Raw genomic sequence first — 23,269 nt, forward strand, 5'->3', positions numbered from 1 at the left:
TGAAAAACTCTCATCACAGACAGCTGCTGCAGGCTCTCTTGCACACCCATGTTTCAGAAGACCATTGTCTTCAGGAGGTTCACAATGCCGAATAGCAAAAAGCTATGAAGCTTTTTATGATCTAGCGATCAACTCCAACTTGCTATGAACTAGCATAAGATTAAAAGCTTGAAATCTGGTAGTACTGTGAAACTTTGTAATAACGAAGTTGCATCCAACTTAAATGTACCATCATAATATTCAAAATGGCAACCCAGCAAGAAAATTTTGCGATTTAATTTGTTATATTTGTGTTTGTTATATAGAGTTCAACTATAGAATGCTGGTTGCTATCAAAAAAAGTATTGTTTTGGAAGTAGCAAATTTTGTTGGCACTATCAGAGTTCACTGTTTTGGGTCCGCAGGTAAACTACAACTGTTTTTTCTGTGAGCATGTGACACATGATCTGCAGATCTGGACACCAGTGCTCTCACCTGTGCACTGCTTCCACCAGTGCAGTGTGGTCGACCCCAACGCCAGCTACCACCATGCGTGACGGGGTGAAGTGGTGGCTCAAGTAGGTGTACAACACCTGGCGCCCAATCACGGCCACATTCTCCTGGGGGCACAGCTTCGGCAGGCCCAACGTGTTATTGCCATAGGCAGCCTGCATAACAGCAACACCATCCACAATAAACAGGGCGCATACTCGGCTGGAATCAAGACCGTGGCAGTGGACTGACAAAGGCAACTCCAAAGAGGGAAAAGTCATGGGAGCACAAAACCCGCTGCACTAGCTAGAATGACACTCAAGGCCATAGGAAAACAGGCAGCTTAACTTCCCTCCAAGTTTCCTGTCTAGACCTCAGAAGGACACTGCTACTGTTAGCTGATGCTTATGTAATGACATGATTGATGAGATGACACGACAGGGACATGTTATCAATCATGAGATGACACGCGCAGGGACCACAAGGAAGAGACACATGTTCTGTGTGTCTCTTCTTTGTAGTTGTGCCCTTCCACTACATCATGTCAATATGCATTGTTCTTGACTTGGATGCTGTCTTGGCAGCTGTTTCGGTGTTGAGCTTGGTGTCCACAGTGCAACCCCGTGGCACAAAAAGCACCAGCAGCTAATGCTCCTAAGTACTGCACTCGACTCACTGAGCTTTGTACAAGGGGTCTTAGGAGGGTATAGACGTCTGTATGGCAAGTGCTGCAACTGCCCACGCCAGCTAATCTCCTCATCTAGACCCAAGTGCCATAGTGGCTGACACACCTCAGTGGCTAGTTAGTGCAGCATTAGCTAACACGACTGGCAAATACAATTGCAGCCTTGGCAGCCTGGTAATATGGTCGCAAGCCACACATGTGGCAAAAAGTTCAACATCCTTTCCACTCCACATTAGACTCGGTCCTTCTGTACACCAGCACTCTCATTCATCACAATGCAACTTAAACCCCTGAACTTCCATGTACATTAATGTTTTCACGTGACCACCACCCACCCTGATTTTCCTGATGTGTACAATCAGCCTTACAGACACACCATATGACAAAAAGCCAAATTCCATTTCATGCACGCATTAAACGATGGCATAATCTATGATTTGCTGCTTGCTCAAGGAATCGAGGCCTCATACCGTGATTACAGAGTCGGCAGCTTAAAGCAAGACAGACCAAAAATTTTGTGTCAGTACTCTTTTCAGTGTCACTCGCACATTTCCGCATTTTTGTCACACAATGTCACTGATGTACCCTTATGTTCTCCACTCTCTCCAGTCGGATGTGCGCAGTAACACAATGTTGGCAAGCTCCGTTGTAAATTTCTACAAGCACATTTTCTCATCCGTCTGTGCTTGCTCAGTCTGGGTTTTTTGTTAGCGTTCTGTGGAACGCATCCCTTCGTGGGCGTGGTTGCGCCGCGTGGAGTACACATCCGCAGATGGGAGGGCTGGCTCCCGGATTTCTTGCACCACTACCATGCCGATTTCGTATATTCGTGCCGTAGAGCAAGATTGCGTGTTTCTGCCACTTTTTGTATGTTTATATAAGGTTTTTCTTTTTTTTTTTCTTTTTACCCTGACAAAACTAGGTAGGAGGCAGAAAACAAAGATAGGAATGTGAGGAATAGATAAAGTAATAGGAGTCCGTGTCATTTTTACCTTTCTGAATAACCAAAAATAAACTGTTGTGTTCACTTTATAATATCTGTGGGGATGCACGACGCTCACTCATCCCTGATGTTGCTTTTCCTCGCATGGCTCCTGTCTCCTGTAATCCGGCTTTGCCGCATGGCATTACAGCGGCAGCATATTACGAGAGATGGCGCTAGTGTTGCGCGCTAACGTCACCTAGAGGCGGCGTTACTTGGGCGCAAAAGGAAGAAGGCGCTTCCTCTTGGCTTGGGGGTTGGCGAGCAGCACGCACGGACTCTTCACGCGTGTGCCGGCTCGCTTCGCAGGACCGTCCCGAGAAGGCTTAGGAGCAGGACACCGGTATGGACGAAAACGATCGTTCAAACTCGCCACCATTAGCGTGACCGTACACGTGAATGGCTAGGTGATGGTGTCATAGCATGGGGCAAACATATTCGCTCGCTATCCAGTAGCGGTGAGTCGGACTTCCTTGATTTGTCGCGCGCCCATGTGAATGTTGTATGGGTAGTAATTCGGCTAGCATGCATTAGTGTATGAAAAGTGCAATAAATGCCCTTTTGATTGTTTGCAATACAAAACAGTGCGGCGCACATCGTATCATTTACAGTTGAGTTACAAGGATGTGCAAGGTTCGAGCGTGCTTTCAGAAAATATGTAAAACTACAATACACTTTTGCAAATTAAGTGACCACTCATTTGATTCGACGTACAGGCTTTGTACAGGGCTTGTCCGGGAGGCTCCTGTGGCTAGCCGAATGCCTAAGTGATGAACAGGGTCTAGCATCTTTAATGCGCTTGGTGCAGTTGAACGATACACCACGGAGCCGTAATCCAAACGCAACCAAGCGAGGGTCTTGTAGACGTTCATTAGGCACTTCTTGTCACTGCCCCATGTCTTGTGCAACAATATATTCATTAAGTTCAGTGTCTTCAAGCATTTGGCCTTGAGATATTTTATGTGTGTATAAAGGTTAGTTTTGAATCACGCAATACACCCAGAAGCTTCTGGTTTGTTCTCAGCAGTAAGTGCTGCCCATGCAATTTAAACACAGGAGCTTTTCTGGAGATTAAGCTTAAAACAATTTCCATCTTTATTTTATTTAGACCAACCTGAATCTGTACATCATCAACATGGACAGAATAGAAAATTAATGGTGATCCCGAATCGACTTGATCGTTACGATCAATAGCGTACAGCTACGAGGCACGCTGGTTTCCTCCGTAAAGAGCGCGACAAGGTGTTGCCAACTTTGACGCGAAAAGCACGATTTGGCAAGTAGCTTTCAATAACTTTTAACATATTTCCCTGGATACTCAGTCCCGACAGGTCTCGCAAGATACCGTAGTACCACATGGTATCGGAATCCTTTTCCATATCAAGGAAAGCTAACAAAAAGTACTGTTTATGTGCGAATGCATAACGTATATTAGCCTCAATGCGCACAAGATGGTCACTGGTTGAGCGGCCTTCTCTAAAACCACATTGGAAAGGATCCAGGAACTTGTTAGATTCAAGAAAATGTAACAGACGACGATTTATCTTTTTCTCGAGCAACTTACACAGGCAGCTTGTCAGCGCTGTTGGGCGGTAACTCTTCACCGACGCTGGGTCCTGAACCTGTTTCGAAATTGGGATAACACTGGCTTGTTTCCACGCAGTCGGGAGGTACCCGGCAGCCCATATTGTATTGAAATGTCATACGAGTATCTGTGTGGAGCTTCTTGATCATGTCCGGTTAGCTCCCGTTGCAGAGCTTATTCAACGAAGCTCTCAACTCGGCAATATTGAAAGGACGGTTATATGGCTCAACATTTACAATCAAGTGCCTTACATCTGTTTGTATTTGAGGAATGACTTCGAATAATGGATGGTGCTGGACGCGCGTTCGAAATGCTCCCCGAGAGCATTGGCCGGGTCTTCCAGGCTATGTCCTTTATCATTCACCAAGGGCTGGATTTGGTGTCCTATTAGCCTTCTCACACCATCCCAGAATTTTTCTCTTGTGGGTAAGAAGTGATGGCTGATAGAAACCTCACCCAGCTCTCTTCTTGCCTGTCATCGTGTGCGTCTATACCTAGTGATTTTACATGTTTAAATTCAATCAGATTTTCTGCATATGGCGATCGACGAAACATTCCCCATGCTTTATTCAGCCTCCTTTACGCATCTTTACAATCCTCGTTCCACCACGGGACACGTCTTCTGCAGAAAAGACTGTTTGTGGGATGCACTTTTCCACTGCAAATAATAAAATTAGTAAAATATGATAACACATTATCTATATTAAAATCCCTTTAAAAATCTCGTGATAAGTAGGTACATTCTTCAAAACGTTTCCAGTCAGCCGAGACAATTTTCCAGCGAGGAACATGCGGTGGAGAGTCATATTGTGCTGATAAATTTAGAGTAACTGGAAAGTGGTCACTGCCAAAAGGATTCTCGATGACATTCGATTTCAGGTCAGGCAGAAGAGAAACAGAGCCAATTGCTAAGTCTATCGATGAATATGAGTTGTGTTGTATATTGTCATAGGTCAGCTCCTTGTTATTAAATAGGCATGCACCAGATGTCAGAAGAAAATGTTCTATCAGCCGACCTTCCGCGTCACAGCGGGTCTCCCCATAGGGTGCTGTGCGCGTTAAAATCACCGAGTATGTAGGGTTCTAGAAGCTGATCTACGTGGTTATAGAAATCCGTTTTTATGAGATGGTGGTTTGTGGTTATATATATGGAACAAACAGTAACCAACCAACTTATTAAAAAGAACTCCCTGAACTGACACTGCCTCAAGAGGTGTTTGTAAAGCTATATGATGACACTACAGACTTGTCTGCAACGATTGCTACACCACCGAACGAGATGTTAGCGTCATCGTGGTATTTTCAAAAGATGGAATATTGACGAAGGAAGTTTACGTTTCTGGGTTTCAGATGTGTCTCTTGTACACTGTGGGAACGCGCGACTCTCACGCGTCCCCTGATGTTGTTTTCCCCGCATGTCTCCTGTAGTCCGGCTTCTCTGCGTGGCTACCGGCGGTGGTTGCGGCGCGTTGCGAGAGATGGCGCTAGTGTCGCGATGCTAACGCCACCGAAACGCCGGGGTCACTTGGGAGAAAAAGGTCGGAGGCGCTCTCTCTTTGGCTGGGGATCGGCGACCAACACGCACGAACGCTTCGCGCGTGCGCCGGCCCGCTTCGCGCGAGGCTTAGAGCGGGACACCGGTATGGACGAACACGGATCGTTCGAGCGCGCCACCGTTCGCGTGACCGTACACGTGAACGACTAGGCGATGGTGTCATAGCATGGGGCGAACGTATTCGCTCGCTATCGGGTCGCGGTGAGTCGGACTTCCTTGATTTGTCGCGCGCCCGTGTGAATGTTCTATTGGTTGTAATTCGGCTAGTGTGTAGGAAAGGTGCAATAAATGCCCTTTTTGATTGTTTGCACTACTGTGTTGTCGTTCCTTTGTCCCAAGAGCACATGTGAGACCCCACATCTGGCGCCCAACGTGGGGCTCTTGGGGCATCGGACGGTAATTTTAACAGTTTTGCTCGGTTCGAGATGTATCAACCGAAGCGTAGTCCTAGCGTGGATTTTGATCGCTAGTGTCGGCGGTGCGCTTTCTTGAGCGAGGCGACGGTTGCTGTAGCGTGTTTGAACTTTTCAACATGCTAAGCCTTTTCGCGAGTGTTTTGAAGTACACTCGTCGGTACGAGAGCCACGTGGTCTGCATCCTGGGAGAGCGAGGCCTAGCGCCCGCGGAGCATTGGCAAGCCTGAAGCGAGTGAGTACGGAAGCCTCGTGGGTGGTCCGAATTTCTTATGTAAATAGCTTCTTCTATATCTTTGACTTCGGAAGTCGAGGCTCAGGGAGCCGGGTGGCCGCGGGCCACGGGTGCCGCTACGGGCTGACTGGTATTGCGGCCTGGCACCGGGCGCTCCGACACCGTCTGGGACGGTGGGCGCCGTCAACTCGGATGCTGTGTGCACCGAGCGGAGTAGGACCACCTCACAGAGCTAACGTCTCCTCGCGGCTGCCTGTTCTTGTGCCCATTTTGGGTGTTGTTGTTTTTTTTGGATGCCGGTTGTCAAAGTAGCGACGCATTAGGCCTAAGGCTTAACAAAGCCGCCTGTCGCACGTTGAGGGACACAACCTGGTGGACCGTGGTGTTGAGATGTCGCACATGGCTTCCCTCATTAGTTCGCCTCGCACGAATTGAAATTACTCGTTCGACTCAAGAAAGCAAGCTTTGTTCACGTGAACTTAGCATCTGAAATGCCGTCCGAAATTTTGCTAGCCGAATTGAACATCGTACCACGTGGGCGATGCGTATGCCGAATTCCTCTCCCTTGCACTACTTTAGTGTTTGTCGAGTGCGTTGAATGTACGCAGCGTGAGCGGAGTCACCCCTGGTTTGCTGTCACCTGCACATCGTCAGTGCTGCTGCCCCGGACTACAATCGAGCTACCCCAGGCTTTGGAGATGCCTGTGGCCAATTCGGCGCAGCGACTTCGGCGGCCGCCAATGTCCGGCTCGCAACCCTCGGCGGCTGGGAAAAGAGCCGGCAGTCACCAACGGCTACTGCGGCTCTCGTCAGCAGGGCGCGAGCGACGCTTGCTCGTGCCGACTTCTGCGTCGCCGTTTCCGGAGTCCTGGGCTGGAGTCGTGCCATCGAATCTGCAGACGTGGTGCTGTGACCAACGGACGCCAGCGGTGAACCCCAGAGTCAATGTCGGCTCGCACGTTGTGGATAACGCGTGGACATTTACTCGGCGGCGCCACTGTCGCATGTACTAACTTTTGTTCGCGACGCGCGCGTTGATAGGCCTTGTGACATGTTTCGCCGACGTATGTGTAGTGATTTAAGGTTGGGGGGATGTGGGAACGCGCGACTCTCACGCGTCCCCTGATGTTGTTTTCCCCGCATGTCTCCTGTAGTCCGGCTTCTCTGCGTGGCTACCGGCGGTGGTTGCGGCGCGTTGCGAGAGATGGCGCTAGTGTCGCGATGCTAACGCCACCGAAACGCCGGGGTCACTTGGGAGAAAAAGGTCGGAGGCGCTCTCTCTTTGGCTGGGGATCGGCGACCAACACGCACGAACGCTTCGCGCGTGCGCCGGCCCGCTTCGCGCGAGGCTTAGAGCGGGACACCGGTATGGACGAACACGGATCGTTCGAGCGCGCCACCGTTCGCGTGACCGTACACGTGAACGACTAGGCGATGGTGTCATAGCATGGGGCGAACGTATTCGCTCGCTATCGGGTCGCGGTGAGTCGGACTTCCTTGATTTGTCGCGCGCCCGTGTGAATGTTCTATTGGTTGTAATTCGGCTAGTATGTATTAGTGTATGAAAGGTGCAATAAATGCCCTTTTGATTGTTTGCACTACTATGTGTCGTTCCTTTGTCCCAAGAGCACATGTGAGACCCCACAACACACAGCAGCTTTGGATTAGACTGATGTCCTAGTTCTTTGACGTCATCAAGGTTGTGGAGAAGACTTCTGACGTTCCAATGTAATATTTATGCAATTATATTCACAATGTCTGCTGTGTGCTTAGGAGAAAAACTATGTTAGCCCACAGGGCCCTTTCCGGGCCCCATGATGTAGGGTTTGTCTTTTTTGGCTCGCTCCTGAGAGCTACGTCGATCCTTCGGCGTCTCGGACACCGATGCACTTGGCATGTATTCATCACCTCTGCCGAGGCGCTGGGTGCCCGCTCACGGTGTACGCTTGCGGGTGTTTCGGGCTTCTCTGCCGAGCAGAGGTCCTAGAACTCCTACAGCCCACAGGGCTGACTCTTCTTAATGGGTGGCTGAACAGCACTAGCCGATCCCGCAGTGGGGGCGAGTGGTGGTGCTGCCGCCCGTCCACTCTGCATGGTCTGAACGACCACTGAGAACTATTGTGGCACTGCCCCAAGCCGTGCCACTTGGAGAATGTAGGCCCCTGTAAATAGAGAGGTGCTCGTGCGCTCTTTTCGCCGTTCGGTTCTGACTGCTCTCTCTCAAGATGTGGGGTCTCAGATGTGCTCGTGGGACAAAGAAACGACAATACAGTAGTGCAAACAATCACAAGGGCATTTATTGCACCTTTCATAAACTAATACACACTGGCCGAATTACAACCAATAGAACATTCACACGGGCGCGCGACAAATCAAGGTAGTCCGACTCACTACCACCCGATAGCGAGCGAATACGTTCGCCCCATGCTATGACACCATCGCCTAGTCGTTCACATGTACAATCACGCAAACGGTGGCACGCTCGAACGATCCGTGTTCGTCCATACCGGTGTCCTGCTCTTCGCCTCGCGCGACGGTCGCGCGAAGCGGGCCGGCGCACGCGTGAGGCGTTCGTGCGAGTTGGCCGCCGATCCCAAGAGGGAGCACCTTCGACCCTTTTTCTCCAAAGTCACCCTGCCGTTCGCGTTAGCATCGTGACACTCGTGCCATCTCCCGCAATGTGCCGCAACCACCACGACCGCCGCCAGGCTTAGCCACGCGGAGAAGCCCGACTACAGGAGACATGCGGGGAAAACAACATCAGGGGATGCATGAGAGTCGCGCATCCTCACATCCCCCTGACCTTAAATCACTACACATACTCCGGTGAAAAATGTCCATGAGCTTTCCATAACATGCGAGCCGACATTGTCTTCGGGGTTCACCGCTAGCGTCCGTTGGTCACAGCACCACCTCTGCAGATTCGATGACAGGACTCCAGCCCAGGACTCCGGAAACGGCAACGCAGAAGTCGGCACGAGCAAGCGTCGCTCGCGCCATGCCGGCGAGAGCCGCTGGTGACTGCCGGCTCTCTTCCAAGCCGCCGAGGGTAGTGAGCCGGGCACAGGCGGCCGCTGAAATCGCTGCGCCGAACTGGCCACAGGCATTTGCATCGCCTGGGATAGCTCGATTGTAGTCTGGGGCAGCAGCACTGACGATGTGCAGGTGACAGCAAACCAGGGGTGCCTCCGCTCACGCTGTGTACACTCAACGCACTCGACAAACACTAAAGTAGTGCAAGGGAGAGGAATTCGGCATACGCATCACCCACGTGGTACGATGTTCAATTCGGCTAGCAAAATTTCGGTTGGCATTTCAGATGCTAAGTTCACGTGAACAAAGCTTACTTTCTTGAATCGAACGAGTAATTTCAATTCGTGCGAGGCGGACTAATGAGGGAAGCAATGTGCAAAACCTCAACACCACGCTCCACCAGGTTGTGTCCCTCAACGTGCGACAGGCGGCTTTGTAAAGCCTTAGGCCTAATGCGTCGCTACTTTGACAACAACCGGCATCAAAAAAAAAACATCACCCAAAATGGGCACAACAGGCAGCCGCGAGGAGACGTTAGCTCTGTGAGGTGATCCTACCCCGCTCGGTGCACACAGCATCCGAGTTGACGGCGCCCACCGTCCCAGACGGTGTCGGAGCGCCCGGTGCCCAGCCGCAATACCAGTCAGCCCATAGCGGCACCCATGGCCCGCGGCCACCCGGCTCCCTGAGCCACGACTCAGATATAGAAGAAGCTATTTACATAAGAAATTCGGACCACCCACGAGGCTTCCGTACTCACTCGCTTCCGACTTGCCAATGCTCCGCGGACGCTAGGCCTCACTCTCCCAGGATGCAGACCACGTGGCTCTCGTACCGACGAGTGTACTTCAACAAAACACTCACGAAAAGGCTTAGCATGTTGAAAAGTTCAAACACGCTACAGCAACCGTCGCCTCGCTCAAGAAAGCACGCCGCCGACACTAGCAATCAAAATCCACGCTAGGACTACGCTTCGGTTGAAACAAAGGCTGTCTCGAACCGAGCAAAACTTAAAATTATCGTCCGATGCCCCAAGAGCCCCATGTTGGGCGCCAGATGTGGGGTCTCAGATGTGCTCTTGGGACAAAGGAACGACAATACAGTAGTGCAAACAATCACAAGGGCATTTATTGCACCTTTCATACACTAATACACACTAGCCGAATTACAACCAATAGAACATTCACACGGGCGCGCGACAAATCAAGGAAGTCCGACTCACCACGACCCGATAGCGAGCGAATACATTCACCCCATACTATGACACCATCGCCTAGTCGTTCACGTGTACAGTCACGCGAACGATGGCGCGCTCGAACAATCCGTGTTCGTCCATACCGGTGTCCTGCTCTTAGCCTCGCGCGACGGTCGCGCGAAGCGGGCCGGCACACGCGTGAAGCGTTCGTGCGTGTTGGCCACCGATCCCAAGCCCAAGAGAGAGTTCTGCCTTCGACCTTTTTCTCCCAAGTCACCCCGCCGTTCGGCGGCGTTAGCATCGCGACACTCGCGCCATCTCCCGTAATGCGCCGCAACCACCACGACCGCCGCCGGGCTAAGCCACGCGGAGAAGCCGGACTACGGGAGACATGCGGGGAAAACAACATCAGGGGATGCGTGAGAGTCGCGCATCCCCACAAATGTTTTCTTTGACTTTGAGGGTGATTTCTTTTTCCTTCTTCCATGAAGGACAAGTGCGAGAATAAGCAGGGTGTTGTTTGTCACAGTTTGCACAATGGAGTGGGTCGTTGCAGTTGTCCGTGGGGTGGTCGTGCAATGCGCATTTTGCACACGTGGTATGGCCTCGGCCTATTTTTTCCAGGTTTGCCCAACCGATGAATTCTCCCTACCGAGTTGCAGGTTTCTGTGAAAAGATATCCCTCAAGACTTTTTGCTTCAGATCAGTATCAGTTTCGGCACTGCCTTATTCTACCCCGAAAACAATCAAATTTGACCGCCTGCTCCGGTCCTCTAGGTCAATAATATTTTTATGCAGAAGATTCACAGATTGTTCAAGGGATGCAACACGAGCACTTTGTTTATCGATTTCGTCGAATCGTAACGCCATGAGGCAGCATATGAGGCAGCAGCAAGAGCTGGCCTCCTCTCTAATGAAATCTTTTATGTGAAGAAAGAGAAGGGATAGGCCTTCCTGCCAACCTGGGGACTTGAAAATTCTGGAGATTCCCCAAGGAGGAGGGGGACAACGAAAAACGCAAAAAAAAATGTTTTCACGCTTTCCTGGGCCCCCAGCAAGGACAGAAACAGCTCTGAATGGCTGCCAGTACAGATGAATCAGCATTCACGCTGTGACAGGAGACGGCACGTGCACACGTCTGCAATAAGGACGTACCATGTCCCACGACAGTGGCCCCTTTCCACTCTTATTAGGCTTTACTGCATAACAGTGCTGCATAGCGGCAAAGCTAACAAAAAAAAGGCAGTCATTAATCAACACATATTAAACCTTGTGGGAACGCCGACATGATTAGTGGCATCAGAGCCAACTGTGGATGAAGAGGACAATGGACGCGCGAGAGTGGTGCGAGGGATGCACGAGCTGCAGCTGGGCGCCCTTGGGCATGGCCGGACAATGGACGCGCGAGAGTGGTGCGAGGGATGCGCGAGCTGCAGCTGGGCGCCCTTGGGCATGGCCGGCCGAGATGAAGCCTGCTGGCGTGGACTGCAGGATCGAGCCACTTCCCACATTGGCACCCGTAACGTGGAGCCCCGCCTGCATTCCAGGATTGACCATGGTCGTAGGGAAGGCTGACGGCACCCGTTCCACGGCCAGTAGCGACTCCTAACCCGGCCTGGTGCATGACCATTTCCGTGGTGCGAGGTGCACCTCTGGTGTTCGGTCACGAGTGCTTCCGCCGCTTCCTCCTCCGTCACCGTCATCCACCCTGGCGTAGGACCTGGTGGCGACGTGGTCTCCTACGCACTGCTACAGCTCCCGGCACCGCCGTTCGAGAAGGGCACTGCCGGAGCAGGTGAGGCAGTGAGCGCGATGGCACTGACACCACCTCAAAAGCGGCTCCGTCCCTCAGTGCTGCAGGGCATGGTTCTAAACAGACGGCTTGAGTGGACGTGGTGAGCGGTGTCCAGTGTTCCGGTGAGATTTCGGGAGCTCGAGGCCAGTTGCCAACGATAGCGGCGGCAGCACCGTTAAGGTGACGATTGGGATCATCTGCGATGTTCCTCTCTTGTCACCTGCGTGCTGCGGTGCGGTGCAGTCTCTGTGGTGGCAGGGCATTGAGCAGCAGCGGCTCCTCCCGGTGACCTGCTGCGTGCACTCGTCAGAACGAGGTGCAAGAAGAAAACCAGCCTAGGTGTGCATCAGGGGACGGTTTAGGGCCTTTAGGTTCCTGCAAGACCTCAACTCCAAGGCTGCACTGCCAGCATGGTAGCCCAATCTTCGCGAGGAGTCCGTCCTGGAAGCCAGCCAGGTTTAGGGCCTGCGGGTTACTGGAAGACCTTGGTGACTCGGACGTTGCCGGCTCCGCCAATCCTCGTTCAGTGCATTAGCAGTCTACAAGGCTCACCCTCGGTAGGGGTGTCATGCCGTCGCTGCCAACTACCGTGGGCCAGTGCCGTTCGTCAACGCCTTCACAGAGGGAGGGGCAGTGTGGGAACGCCGACATGATTAGTGGCATCAGAGCCAACTGTGGATGAAGAAGACGATGGATGCGCGAGAGTGGCGCGAGGGATGCACGAGCTGCAGCTGGGCGCCCTTTGGCGTGGCCGGCCGAGACTCGAGCCTGCTGGCATGGACTGCAGGATTGAACCGTTTCCCACAACCTTTGCCACATGTGCCCTCAACTCATGTCTCGATCTGATGCAAACTGAGTTAGGCCTACACTGCCTACACACAAATGGCTTGAATTTAAATCTGACTTCAGCTAGCTAGCTAGCGTAATGCCAATTGTGATGCGGCTGTACAGCACGATAAGATTTATTATTTCTTTCACTGTAGGGTTGCAGCAATTTTTCGGGAGATTTAAGGCTGTGTACGCACAATCAGGAGGATTAGTCAGAATTCGGGATTCTCCTGGACAAATCAGGAGAGTTGGCAGGTGTGAGAAGGGATGACAAAGGCAATGCCCGAGATAAAATTGGCCTGAGGTAGATTTCGGCGGGTGATGATGTGTTGGCTGTGCAGTTATCAAAGCTCTGACAAAGACTGACGAGCACATGGAAACTGGTTGGTCACTTGGTCAGCAACATCTGGAATGCACCGTCCTCCATTCCTTTGAGAATGTGCTCGATCTTCTCATCCTCTGTCATGGTGGGGTTCAACCGGCTACAGAGGTCCGAGCACCTTCTCAATGTAGCTGGGAAACGTCTCGCCCGGCTGCTGTGCTCGCTAGCACAGATGCTATTGGGTGCAAAGCTTATGGCCAAACACTTCGGTAAAAGGGTCTTGAATGCGGACTAGCTCATATCAGATTCATGATTTTTAAACCAAGGAGTAGCAACGTCAGTTTGGTAAAATATCACATTGTTCACCTTTGTCTGGTAGCCACTAAAGCCACAACTTTTTCGTGGCTTTAGTGGCTATGCTTGCCCCAGGATCTATCCGGTTGAGGTCCGACAATATTACAACACCCAAGTACCTGTGTTGGCTCACGTTTTGAAGCGTAATGCTGTTGAACCCATAAGAAAATGTTAACTTGTGTGTCTTTTTTGATATTGCCATTACCACTGTTTTGTCCGGGTTAATCATCATCCGCCAATCCAAACACCAGCACACTACACTGTTGAAAGCACTGTTAGGCTCGGCTTGATCACTGTGATCTTTGACTTCTTTCTTCTTCTTCTTCTTTCTGGGGTTTTACGTGCCAAAACTATTTCCCCAGAACGATTACAGATTGGAATAATCTTACAAATGATGCAGTATCACAAACGTCACTACAAATGTTTGAAAGCTATATTTAATTTCTTAGCATCGTTTCTACTACATTATATCCTTGCGTTGCACTTGTGTCTTATGTTTATGCATTTCTTTTCCTTGATCTTGACTTATGATTTATTTATGAATTGATTTATGATTTCTTTTGGAATTATGTTGGCTGTTTCCAACGGCTCTTTACTTATATATTTTGTGCCCACCCTGCTAAGGTCTTGTATAAGATCGCAGTATCAATAAATAAAATAAATATAACCAGTTCTGATTATGAGGCACAGCGTAGTGGAGGGCTCCGGATTAACTTTGACCACCTGGGGTTCTTTAACGTGCACTACAACGCAAGCACACGGGCGTTTTTGCATTTCGCGTCCATTGAAATGTGACCACCGCGGCCGGGATTCAATCCCACTATCTCGTGCTCAGCAGCGCAACGCCTTAGCTGACTGAGCCACCCCAGCGGTATCTTTGACTTCTTTATACAACATTCAGTCATCTTCAGAATGCTTCATATTTACACTAATACCATTTGTTAGATCATTTACAAACAGCAGAAAATAGCAGCGGCACTAAAACGAAACCATTTAATGTATCCCAAACATGATCACCGCATCTTAAGTATCGTAACAGCGCAAACAATACACGGACAAAAGGAAGCAAAAACGACAACACGGTGCTGACTCTCAACTGATATTTTATTGAAGGATGGTTCATCATGGTTCTTTGTCATGGTTCTTTGAAGTCATGGTTCTTTGAATTTTTTGTATATATATTAGACGATCCTTCAATAAAATATCAGTTGAGAGTCAGCGCCGTGTTGTCGTTTTTCCTTCCTTTTGTCCGTGTATTGTTTGCGCTGTTACGATACTTAAGATGAATCCCAACCAACTGGCCCAACTTGCCGTCTTGTTGCATGATCACCGCACTCAGGGGTGGGACTGCCCGAAGTCATCTTGGAGCAATTTTTAGAGCAAAACTGCCTTTTGGAGCAGTTTGGAGCTGACTAAATTTCATTTTGGAGCAATTTGGAGCAGGCCAATCTGAATTTTGGTGGAATAATGGAATAAGGCAGCGCACTCCGAAACCATGACAAAACACAGAACAAACCAACACGAAGTGCGTAGTAGAAGCGCGCTTTGTAGCTATAGCATACTAGAATATGGAACAGTGGTGGCATGGTGCATGCTTTCCTGTAAGGCCGAAAACATCGGTGGCACTATGATCAAACTATATATTCCCGCGCCAATGCTCACGATGATAGCGGAAAATGTTCTCAAATTATGCGGTCCAATCGATGCGGTAACATCATTTCGGGGTCACCATATGTCACCACAGACCCAGAGAGCTGCAATCAACCCTGGCCTGGTATAACGTAAAACTAATCTGTTTTTTAGGTGCATTTCAGCCGTCATCGTAGGCATCGCCGTGAGGTTCCGTAACATCGTCGCCGCGTGCCGTATGCTGTATGTGCCAGTGGAATCGTGCGAGGGTGAGCCGACGATGTCACTATCATATTTTACCCAGACAGTCTGCTTGTCAAGCTAAAAAAAAAAAACAGCTAAATAAGCTATATATTTAAAATGCCAGTTCTTGTTGCAGAAATGAGATCAAAGCTCATAATGCTGAGCATTACAATGTAAAAAGTATCAGTCATATATCACAGTTGCCATAGCAGCAGTTGGTAATCAGTATGAGATCAAATTTCCCAGCACCGTTCCGGAACAGGTTCGGAGCTGTTACAGTCCAACCCACTTATAACTATACCGGTTTTAACAATATATCGGTGATAACAATGAGAAGCTGCTGCACCGTCAACTTTTGTATGTTTTCTATGGTGAAATAACCTGCTTACTACAATGCCCCCATTATCGGTTATAACAATCAAGTCTGGCTACTGGGTGTCAGTGACGAAAGAGAATGGAATGCGAACTCCTTGAAAAGAAAAAAGAAAAAAATTAACTTGAGCCGTTGCATGCCACCGCGAGCTGTTTTCCATCCTTCTCCGCATCGCCAGCCTCGCGCGCGTCTGTCCCTTTGACCCCTCCGAACACAAATGGGCTGCACCCAAAGCTCTGCACCACGCCACTCTCCGAAACACGAATGGACCGTGCCAATTGAGCTGATAGCGCCGGGCTGGCGGAGTGCCGCAAATGTGCGACGCAATAGAGCCAAAACGTCGTTAGCGTCCACCAAAACGCAGCAACGGCGTTCGCATCACCATAGTCATCAGTGAAAATAGTACTGGAATGAAAGCAACGCCGGAACGCTTCATGCCTTTTTGTGCCTTTAAAGTCTTTATTCTTGCGTTTACCACCGCGCATAGCACCGCGTTGGCCGCACACCTTCATGACTGCGTAGTCACCATCCATGATCGTGTCGACAGCAACCACGGTTTCGTCCGCAGTTGCAGCAAACTTTAGTTTAGACTCGGTGCATGTGTTGGCCGCGCGCCTTTAATAGGTTGCAGCAAACAAAAGTTTCTTTTTTACTCAGTGCATAGCTGTTGAGAAAGAAGAGCACCGTCTACATCGCAATGGGCAGCGACCTGGCGACACAGGCGAAAAAATAATCGGGATGTGTGCGGGTCTCAGATGAAGACGCGTGCCACGGCTGCGCCGAGACGGAAGTCACGAGGCCTTCGCCGCTGCGAGCGCTAATCATTCACAAGATGAGAATTGCAGCTTCCGCACTGCTTTTGTGCAAAATATAAACAGGATTCTGCTGATTTATTCAGTAAATAAAAGCATGTTGACGTAGAAAGCATTTGTTTGTTTTCTTGATCCAGATATGGATCAGGTTTGTTTCTTGATCCCTCGATAATTCGACTTTCGGTTAAATGGGACATTTTTTTCAATGCCGTGAAATCCGAATTAACGAGGCTTTACTATAGCAGTCTTGAACGCCGACTGCCACAACTTGTTACACGCGATCAGAGCACGCACGAAACAGAGTCAACACAGTCGGCAGCCGGATGGAGGAAGGTGGTGGGGCCTCCCCCCGCCATTGTAGTTTTCTCACAACAGCTCTGCCATTCCGCTATTTTGTTTGTTTTCATGCAACCCGGTCATAACAATTATTGGTTATAACAATAGAATTTTCGTGGCACTTGAATACTGTTATGAGTGAGTTCAACTGTACTAACAAAAATAACCGTTTGGAGCAGCATGTAGCAGCATTTCTCTTTTGGAGCAGTTTGGAGCAATTGAAGCAGCACTTCCATCACTGCTTCGTGTGTGATGTGTTTGCCGCCAAGTTCGCATTTAAGCACGAGGCAGCACAAGGACCAATTTGCTCGCTCTTTATGCCTAAATTTCAAAACGCTCCAGCGTTTTTAGACCTAGCTTCCATGGTCGAATGAGATGTGTTCATATTTGTTGGTGCGCGCGTGACACCACGCTTGCTAATTTAGTTTGTACAGCCGATAAAACTACTATCCTTACTCTATATTGCAGTGTACTAATTTTCTATCACAATCAATGCTTCGATTTTCGGCCGGAACTGTGACATTGTATTCCAAATCCGCCATTATAGTCCTTCCTGATAGGTCAAAATGGCTCGGGCCTCGGTCATATGGGCATAAACACAGATTGGAATACAGTTAAACCTGAATATAACTAAATTGACAAATTCCCGAAAAACTTTGTTATAAAGAGGATTTCGTTATATGCAGGTTCGGCACGAAAATTCGAAAAATAAACGTTTACTGTATTTACTCGATTCTAACGCGCCCTCAATTGTAACACGCACCCGTTTTCCGTTTTCGTCGAAGCACTCATCCTCGGAATGTCACACCAGGTACCGGATGCGTGGACGCGTGTCGTTTCGCACAAGCGCGAGGCATCGGAAATGAAGAGCGAGCGTCACGGTGGCGTCGTAGCGTCGTATAGTGTTACAGTAGAACCTCGCTGTTACGTTCTCGGGGGCTGCGTTTTTCCGGCTGTTACATCGTTTTCGACCGGTCCCGGCACAGCTCCCATAGAACTCAATGCATTGGTAACCCCGCTGTTGCGTCGCAACTGTGGGACCGTTCCCGCATCATACGTTGCGAACTGCCACCCCGCGCCGGCCCGAGCGGCCATTTTCACTTTTCATGTCGCTTGGCGTGGTGGCTTGACGATGGCATTGGCCGCCTAAAGTGCCGGGGGCGACAACTATGACGTATTTTCGGTTTCCGCCAGCAAAAGTATGCCCCTTGAGATCCGTATTTGCTATATAAAGATGGTGTCCATGACGCGTTGTGGCCCTAACATTGGTTTTGGCTCGTAGATATTCCGTATTAAGGGTACGGCCTCGCTAGCGGCAAAAAACGAGCGCGTCATGCAGCGAGCGGCAAGTTGCCGCGCGTCAGCGCCTTGCCGCGAAGCCACCGTGGCACGCGCGTCTCGCCGCTCGGCAGCGCGATAAGATCTCCCGCGCTCTCCGAACGGGCGAGCAACACCGCGAGCGCTCGTTGTTTCATGCGAGAGACGACGATCATCGATTGAAAACCCGGCGCAAAACCCGCCGCAGACCGGCGGCGTTCCGGTTGTGATGGCTCCGTGACGTCACCCTCGTCACTCTTGATTGGTTCTTCATTTCGCGGCACGCGGCATTTGCCGCAGAACCCATTCCGCGCGCCACGCCGCAAGACCCCCGATTCCTGCCGCTTTTGCCGCGCGCAGCATGACGCGTTGCCACACGTTTCTGACGCCCGTTTTTCCTGCGTATTTTTGCCGCTAGCGTGGCCGTACCCTAAAGTCCAAGGGCGATAACGCAGTCGCCGCGCGCCGTATGCTGCATGTGCGAGTGAAAACGTGCGAGGGTAGCCGACGACCGCGCCTAAATCTTGCGCACGCAAGAAAAGCAGGGAGGAAGCACGCCTTCTTCCGTTGCGCTCGAGGCACCGGCGAGGGAGCGAGGGGGGAGGGTTAGCGGGGCGGCGCGCGGTCGCCCAGGCCGTATCTTGAAAGCGATCTGCGTTGGGGCAGAGTTTAGCAGTTGTAGGTGCGTCGGCGGCTCGTAGCTTTCTGCGTGCTGTGTGTTCTCGGCGCTCAGTTTGCGTTGAAGCGATAGACAACAGCATGAAGGTCACTTCGCTCGCTTCTCCAGCGGCGCTTCCACACGCCGCCAGCGTTTGACAGCGCGTGTCCGCGCTCATCGAGTCTGATCTGCCACAGCGTGTACCAGCGCGTCGGCAACATCAGCTGAAAAAGGAGAGAGTGCCGGCTTGGCGGGCTAGGCCAGCTGCAGCAAGTGGCAGGATAAGATTTGAATGAAAGGAGGGGGAAAGGTCACGCCCGCGGCGGCAAGATCGCCGGGTCGAGGGATACAGGGCCGCCTTGCGCACGCACAAACGCACACGTGCGCTCGCTTCGCATTCCATCGCGGCGGAGAAGGTGCTTCCGGTTGCTGCTCGCGCAAAAATGACAAAATTTGGGGCGAGATCTCTAGGTGGTCGGAGGGGAAAATTCGTTATATCGAGGGGGTCTCCCGCTGCCACTTCATTACATAGAGGTCTCAAATACATGTGCTTCTATGGAGTAACGGCGGGGAATCGAAAAACTTCGTTATATCCAGGAATTTGTTATATGGAGGTTCGTTATAAGTAGGTTTAACTGTAGTTATACATTATACCGCCCCTGGGGACAGAGACGCCCACCCGCTGAACCCGCTGCAGCGTGCACTTCCTTAATATCTAGTTCGCTCGCAGCGCCCTCGGCCCACTTTTCGTTGTTTTACGCCTCAGCTAGGGAGCAACCGCACCGCTCGGCCTACTCAACCGTATTCTAGTACACTCTAAAGACAGCCGCCTTGGCCGTTCTGAAAGCAGCGACAACAGCCTTAAGTGGCCGGTATGTGCCCATAGTCATGATGCTATCGTAGTCATTGTATTGTCGTCATTCCGACTTTTGTCATCCGGCTCGCCATCGTTGTCAAGCTGCCGTTTTATCACTGTCATTCCTTCAGTAACGTCATCCCACTGCCGTCGTCCTCATACTGCCTTCGTCATTCCATCGACGTCAATTTTTCGTCATTCTATCGTAATCGTGATTATGCTACCCTTTCACGCCGTCATCGTCGGACAATTGCTGTCGTGCAACCATTATCACACTGTTGTCATCATGTGCCATCGTCGTTACACCAGCTTCGTCATGCCGTCGTCATCACGCCAACATCGTCATGCAGGTTTCATGACTACGCCATTTTCATCATACATGATAATGGCATGTGGATAATGAGGTGATGACGAGTCTGTGTACTCAAAGTGGATAGCTGGGCTAGTTGTAATATCGAAATTTCATGCATTTACAGTGCTTTAACGAAAAAATGTCACAGTTTCGCCCTAAGGGCAAAGCAATGAATGCGATAGCAACACAGCAATGTCATACGAAGTAAGGTGAGCGGCTTTGGTAGCAATATGAATTGTAGTAAACATGAGCTGATTAAGTAAGCAGGTGTGCTGCGGCGTAAGTAGACCGACATGAAGAGAGACTCGATGACCACGAGAAGGCGCGTGTGAAACGGTGGTGTTGATGAGAAGCGCTTACCGTGGGCAGCGCGTGCGAAGGGACACACCTGTAGTGCTGCACTGCCGATCTGGGCAGCATTGCACGTGTAGCGTGCGTTGGAAAATGTGGCCCGACTATTACTAACTGAATGAACAAGCGTGGTGTGAGCGCGCACAAACAAACATGAATAGATCACACTGAATGACTGCAGCCAACGACTGTCAAAACGCTGGCAGCGAGCGCATACGCCGCGCAGCGGGCAAAGGTACGTGCGGTCTATCCTTTCAACGGAAACTGATCGGCGAATGCACGGCGCATAAAGGTCAGAGCCGTGTGGAGATAAGAGACGGTGCGGACGAGCGACGAGCGCAGTTGTTGGCAGAGTAGAAGTGCACCCCCCCCCCCCCCCCGTGCTCCCTCCGGCGCTGGCTTCCTGCTTCCTTGCTTGCGCGTGGGTGATTGAGTACGTTCGCTCTCCGTGATAGCGCGCGTCCCCGCACACTTCCGCTCGGGCATACGGCGCGCGGCGAAGATTTTATCTATAGGGAACCTCACGGCGACGGCAGAAATCTGGTTGAAGTGTCCATATAATTGCTATCGCAATAATAGAAAAAAATTAAGAGAAGAGGAAAGATGAAAGGACAGGTAGGACGCCGTCCAACAGGTAAGACAGGTAAGACGAAAGGACGGCGTCCTACGTGTCCTTTCGTCTTCACTCTTCTCTTAATTTTTCCCATTTCTTGCGACCTTGTGTCGTTATGAGACAGACGCTATCATGCATCAGTTGTCTTATCGTCATAGTACCGCCATGGTCATGTCAACATTGCCATTCCACCTTCTTCCGGTTGTCGTCATACCGTCGTCGTCACCCCATCGTCATCATACAGTGGTCATCACGCTGTTGGTGTTAAATCATCGTCATAATTTAGGAATCAACATTTTATTGTCGGCATGCCATTGTCATTACACCATCTTAGTCATCCCAAGGATAACATTCCTTCTTCGTCATTCCACCATCCCTGCGTCGGCGTCATACCGCAGTCGCGATGCCACCATTCATGGGTGACCTTAGCAAACGAGTGCCATAGCAAAGTAGGATGATATCGGAGTATGCGGCATATAGCCGAAGCATCCAAAGTCTTAGAATTACCACTACCCATGTTAAATAAACGTCACTTCAGGAATACAGTCTGTCACTACTTTGCTTGAATGCTATTTGCATTACTGTCGACAGTCACTGTGAGATGAATTCGGCCTTAACTTTTTTTCATGAAGGTTTAACAGCAGGCTTAGAAGGCCGCTCTCGGTTGTGTCTGGAATCCCTAGAAATTTGGTATCATGACCTGTGGTGGACGACGGATGCCGTAGGAATCCATTGTCGGCTGTAAAAACCAACTGAAACTAACGGTTGGATTGGTCTGCCTTGTTTTTTGTTTCCAATGAAGGGGAAGCCTTATTAGTTTTAATAAACTAATAATTAATCATTTTTAATAAGTTCAAAAATATTTGACATGATTCACACTTGGTTTTTGTTATTCAAATGTGCTTTGAAATGAAAAATTTAATATTCATACACCTGTCACAAAAGAGCGCATAACCAAGCGCGTGCCACGTCAACAAAGGAGAAGGACGACCCCGTGGCAGCTTCAACAGAGAGAGAGAGAAAGAGCATACGCCACAGACCGCCGACGCGATCAACGGAGTCTAGAAGCTTCAACAAGATATGCGAAGGTGACGGTAACGAGAAAGAGAGAGAGAGCGCGCCCGCCGTAACACCCTCTCACAAGGCAAGCAGAGAGGAAGGACGACAGCCCGGCGTGCGCCTACAGATGAGTCACCACCCTCCTCGACGATGCTCCGACGGCCGCGGTTGAAAACCCGAGAAATGTCTAGAAAATTCCCAGGCTTTGTTCGTGCTATGGGAGCACGACTCCGATAGAAAGTTTGAGAAACACTGGCAAAGGCAATGAAAGTGCCGTGCGGGAATCAAAAGTGGGATCAGACCGCGCAGGTGAAGAGATGCGACATGAAGACCGAGCGAGCGTCTGCGGAAGCAAGCTAACTGACGAGCTCATCGAGCATCTCCATTTCCAGAAGAAGTTTCTTCTTCGAGATCGTCCGGCTCAAGACCAGCACGAGTGAATAGGAGTGGACACTGTGTTCCTATTCATTCTGTACAGCACGTGGACTCTTAGTGCTCGTCGCTAATTCTTTTGCAGAGTTTTGTTAACACCGTTCTGAATTGTATTGTGATGTGCCAAGTCGAAGTGTGCAGTGTATATGTAACTGCCTTGTTTGAAGAATATATTTTGTTGTGTTTTGAGAACTCAGGGCTCTGACTCGGTCTTTGGACCACAAGCAGCGTTCGCTGGCACATCAGAAGGCCCTTTATTAACTGTCCTTGCTTTCGTGGTGTTATTTTCGGAAGCTGATAAGTCTGCTTTAAATTCGGCCCGGCGTTGATGCCTCGTTCACTGGGTGTGCGACAACACCCCTAATTAAAATCTATTTTTGTATGGCTATAAAATATACACCTAACTGCATGGTGATTTGATACATGATACAGGCCATTTTTACATGTAAGATTTGCAAAATTTACAAAATTGAGGTGCGTATGGACGCATCTGGCCGAAACAAAAGCTTGTCTAATTTTCTATCACAAGAAAATAAAAATTCGTTCAGCAAGGTGTTAAAATACAACAAAGGGACAGAGGTGAAGATGGGAATAAAATAATGGCTTGAGCGCGAGCTTCTGGAAGCATACCTAATTTAAGGTTCTCTAGCTGCAACCTCTTGCCCGGCTTTATGACAATTTTAGCTTCCTTCCACTGTTGAAGGATGTGGCCAGTATCCCAACACTTATTGAGATAGTTAGTGCTTCTATGGAGTCATCGTCCAGGTTCCGTATAGAGACTGCAC

The 23,269-nt window shown here is 50.1% G+C and overlaps 1 protein-coding gene across 2 annotated transcripts in view; it reads right to left on the bottom strand.

Moving 5' to 3' along the window:
• LOC119458721 (mitochondrial-processing peptidase subunit alpha-like) overlaps positions 1-23,269 on the bottom strand; it is a 213,121-nt gene that overhangs the window by 111,238 nt on the left and 78,614 nt on the right. For both annotated transcript variants that reach the window (XM_037720576.2, XM_037720577.2), the window contains exon 7: positions 475-647. In XM_037720576.2, the coding sequence (XP_037576504.1) occupies positions 475-647 (173 nt within the window). The remainder of the gene's footprint in view (positions 1-474; positions 648-23,269) is intronic.

This window comes from Dermacentor silvarum, chromosome 7, assembly GCF_013339745.2.
Source record: "Dermacentor silvarum isolate Dsil-2018 chromosome 7, BIME_Dsil_1.4, whole genome shotgun sequence".
Classification (NCBI taxonomy): domain Eukaryota; kingdom Metazoa; phylum Arthropoda; class Arachnida; order Ixodida; family Ixodidae; genus Dermacentor; species Dermacentor silvarum.